The sequence below is a fragment of the Gracilinanus agilis genome, unplaced genomic scaffold (genome assembly GCF_016433145.1).
Source record: "Gracilinanus agilis isolate LMUSP501 unplaced genomic scaffold, AgileGrace unplaced_scaffold52597, whole genome shotgun sequence".
NCBI classification, from domain to species: domain Eukaryota; kingdom Metazoa; phylum Chordata; class Mammalia; order Didelphimorphia; family Didelphidae; genus Gracilinanus; species Gracilinanus agilis.
Genome location: NW_025387573.1, coordinates 1 through 3932, shown reverse-complemented (window position 1 = coordinate 3932; position 3932 = coordinate 1). Strand labels below are relative to the sequence as shown.

Genomic DNA, 3932 nt, shown 5'->3' with positions numbered 1-3932 from the left:
GCTTTAGGTAAGGGCTCAAAATCACCTGTGAGTCCTTCCTTTTTGTCCTATTGTTAATCCATATTAATAAGGTTAGTTTATAGTCAGATAGCTTTTGGGGTCTTAGGTAAGAGCAGGGAGATAAATATAGGAAGGGCTTGAGAAGATCTGAAGAGCAAACCCCATGAGGCATAGATTGGAGGGAGGAGCTATAGCTGGATACATTTAGGACTGTATCATTTTCCTACCCTTAATAAACTTGGTTTTAATAATTTCAAGGGTTGTGCTTTACTGGCCCTGGGGAGATTCCTAGGTAGGTTTTATCATCTCTCACCCATTTAGGAAGGATTCTTATTTCAGAACCTAACACATCTCACTAGTGGCTTCTCTCTGCAGAATGTTGAGCAAAGTCTTGAACTTCTATAATTCCATTTATTCTTTGTATTTAATCTTTCCTTCTTCTTAAGCCCTCTAGGCCCTGTCACCTTTAATGTCTAGTAGGAAATGGTCTGGCATAATGCAGCAAAGGCTGAGATATCTAAAGATATGCTAAAGTAGCAAGATTGCTAAAAGGCAGGAAGGAAGGAAGGAAGGAAGGAAGGAAGGAAGGAAGGAAGGAAGGNGCTAAAAGGCAGGAAGGAAGGAAGGAAGGAAGGAAGGAAGGAAGGAAGGAAGGAAGGAAGGAAGGAAGGAAGGAAGCAGGCCTTGGATATCTGCTAGCTGTGTGATCCTGGGAAAGTCACTTAACTCCTACTGCCTAGCCCTTACTGCTCTTCTGCCTTGGAACCAATATTAGGCAGTGATTCTAAGATGGAAGTAAGGATTTTTTTTTTTAAATGAGATTCCGTATTCCAAAAATAAGAAACCAGGTACATATCACAGGCTGCCTCATATGTAGTCTTTGTCTTATCAGGAGTTTCTCTCTCTACCTCAGGCAGCGATCAACAAACAGGGGACCCGACTCACCTGTGAGTTAGCCGCCATATCCAGAGGTGTAGTCCCAGGAACTACTCCCTCATCTTCTCCATCCTGATCCCAGACATCATCCAAGTCATACAGAGGTTCAAAGTTCTCCAAAAGAGGGTCTGCGCCTGAGGAGTAACATACAATCCATAAAGCAGATGTTTCCAATAACTAGCTGGTGCAGAGTATTAGAGTCAGGAAGACCCTAGTTCAAATCCAGCCTCAGACACGCTCTAACCACTGCACCATCTTGTTGCACTCTTGCTTCACTGAAGTGTTATAAAGATTCATGAGAAGCAGTTTTTATTTTAAGGGTTCAAAATTTCTTTGTAAAGGCACTCCTTAAAGACAAAGTAATACATCTCTTAAGACCTTTTGTTGATGAATGTATATAAATTTCCATCCAGTCAACAGTCAATAAACATGCTCAGCACCTACTCTTTAGAAATTCTACAACAAGGATGGCAAAAATCAGTCCCCAATGTCTAATCATAGTCTCTTTCTGGAGACAGGGTTTGTTTCCAAGGGGAAGGGAGAGACAGGACATTCTGCTATTCCACCATTGGGAAGCCCTTCCTGATTAAAAAAGGAGAAACAAAGACCCTCAACTTATTCATTTAAAAATTTTACTGCTTTTTTCCAGGTGGATGGTCAGAATATTCCTCTGAGAGAGGTCTTGCCAGGCTTAAGGCATGAACTTTAGCTGAGACATAACTTTTATCTAATCTCAGTTTCCTATTCCTAAGACCAAACAATATCATGGTCTCCGTATAGGAATGATATCCTGAATGGGAGCACCGACTTCTTTTCCTTGCACAGTGGTAGATTTAGGAGTATTCATAAAGGGGAATTTTTTCCTAATCTGGCTCTCTGATGCTTCCCAGGCTTGTTTCTCACATAAATATAAGCAGGTTTTGTTTTACGAAAATCTGGGGACATTCAAATCCACTTTATCCAAAACAATTGATACAGATGGGAGAATTGATCTGGATTAGAAAAGGAAACTATATAGTTTCTCTGAGGCAGTTAGATGAGCACTGAATTCAGGAAGGCTCATCTCTTGGAGTTCAAATCCACCCTTAGTGTGACCCTGGGCAAATCACTTAACCCTTTTTGCTTCAGTTCCTTCATCTGTAAAATGAACAAGAGAAGGAAATGGCAAACCAAGAAAATTCCCAATGGGGTCACCAAGTGTCGGACCTGACTGAAAATGACTGAACAAAAATAGTTTCTCTAATAGCAAGTACCCTTAGCATGCTTACAATGGGGCTTAGTTTATGGAAGTTCTAAGTACATCTAAATTTAAAGCATATCTTGTATCGTACAGAGATGCACATCTGTCTGTCCTCTCCTTTCAGCACTAATGGACACCTGCATTCGAAGACTGATTTTGCCTACAAAACCCCAGCTTGTCTTACCTGCTGCTTTGAGGAGAGCTGCTAGCTTGGTGGATCCTCGTCCAGCAGCAATGTGTAGGGGGGTGGTTCCATCGTAGGTTGTGCTGTCCACGAAGGCATCGCCCTAGAATGTTGCCCACCAAAAGAGAGGGAGTGAGTAGAGGGAGCCTTCTTTTTTGTCCCTATTTTCTCATATCAGTACAGTCTCTCTTTAGCCATGCCCAATAGCTATATCGTTGTTGGCTCTGCTTTGTCAAAGAGCCAAAGCTGATTGAGAGAGAGAAATCTAAGGTAATGAACTTGGAGAAACAAAGCAGGATTAAATGTGGAGGAAAAGTTATCAGTGACACTATTTTTGAAAAGAAGTTATTCAGGGGCAGCTAGGTGGCTCAGGAGACAGAGATGGGGAGCTCTGGGGTAAGATCTGGCCTCACGATACTTCCTAGCTATGTGACCCTGGGCAAATCACTTAATCCCAATTGCCTAATCTTTACTGCTCTTCTGCCTTAGAATCAGTGGAGAATATCAATTCTAAGAAGGAAAGTAAGAGTTTAAAAAAAAAAAAGAAAAGAAGGGAAGCTAGTCAAACCATCTTGAAACTTTGTTTTTCACACACATTTTTTTGTTTGTTTTTTAAATTTTTTTTAAACCCTTAACTTTTGTGTATTGGCTCCTAGGTGGAAGAGTAGTAAGGGTGGGCAATGGGGGTCAAGTGACTTGCCCAGGGTCACACAGCTGGAAAGTGGCTGAGGCAGGATTTGAACCTAGGACCTCCCGTCTCTAGGTCTGACCCTCAATCCACTGAGCTACCCAGCTGCTCCCTTCCCCCACTTTTAAAATCAGTTTTATCAGTGTAAGAATGGGATTTGTGCAAGGTGGATGGGACAGGAGGTGTTAATTATTATATCAGTGCCCTTTGCTTTATTTTTGGAAACTGTTCTCTAAAATTCTACACAGTTCACTTCCTGCCAAGCTGAACCCTCTTTATAACAAATGAAAGAAATTTAAGAATAAGGCTCGAAATAGTGAGAAAATTTGACGGTGTATATAACATTAGACACAGTAATTCCTTCTCCCTATATCCATTCCTTCTGTTCCACAAGTAGGAGGCACGTTTCCTTATTTGTTCTCCTGATCATTTTTCAGTCTGGGCCTTGAATCCCAAGGGCGGTGATCACACTCACCTCCAACAAGAGGCAGCCGGCCAAAGAGACGTTCTCTTGTTCAACAGCCAGATGCAGGGCAGTGCGCCCGGACGTCTGTTCCTGAGCATTGACGTCAGCACCAGCAGCGATCATTAGCCGAAGGCAGGGCATACTGTTGATCAGCATGGCCAGGTGAATCGCATTCAAACCTATGACACACAGTATAAAAGGCAGAAGTCACCCAAGGACGATGGTGACCTGGCGCCGAGAAAGGGACGTTTGGAAACTCCCCAAAGATCAGTTGCAGAGTCTAGAAAATCCCTCTGTGCTTCTCCTCCTTAGTGGTCCAAGGTCCACTTCTTCTTCTATAGAACGGACACAAATCCTTCTTGTGACACTCAACTGTTCATTCTCATTCTCTCTCTCTCTCTCTCTCTCTCTCTCTCTC

At 42.5% G+C, this 3932-nt stretch overlaps 1 protein-coding gene across 1 annotated transcript; it reads right to left on the bottom strand.

Annotated features, from left to right (window-relative positions):
* Nucleotides 1-945: 945 nt before the first annotated feature.
* Nucleotides 946-3886, bottom strand: LOC123255809 (nuclear factor NF-kappa-B p105 subunit-like; the record flags this gene model as incomplete). Its single annotated transcript, XM_044684538.1, has 3 exons — nucleotides 3524-3886; nucleotides 2361-2463; nucleotides 946-1070 (listed from the first exon to the last, which is right to left on the bottom strand). Coding segments are annotated over exons 1-3 (375 nt in total), but the record flags the coding sequence as incomplete, so codon positions are not given.
* Nucleotides 3887-3932: the final 46 nt, after the last annotated feature.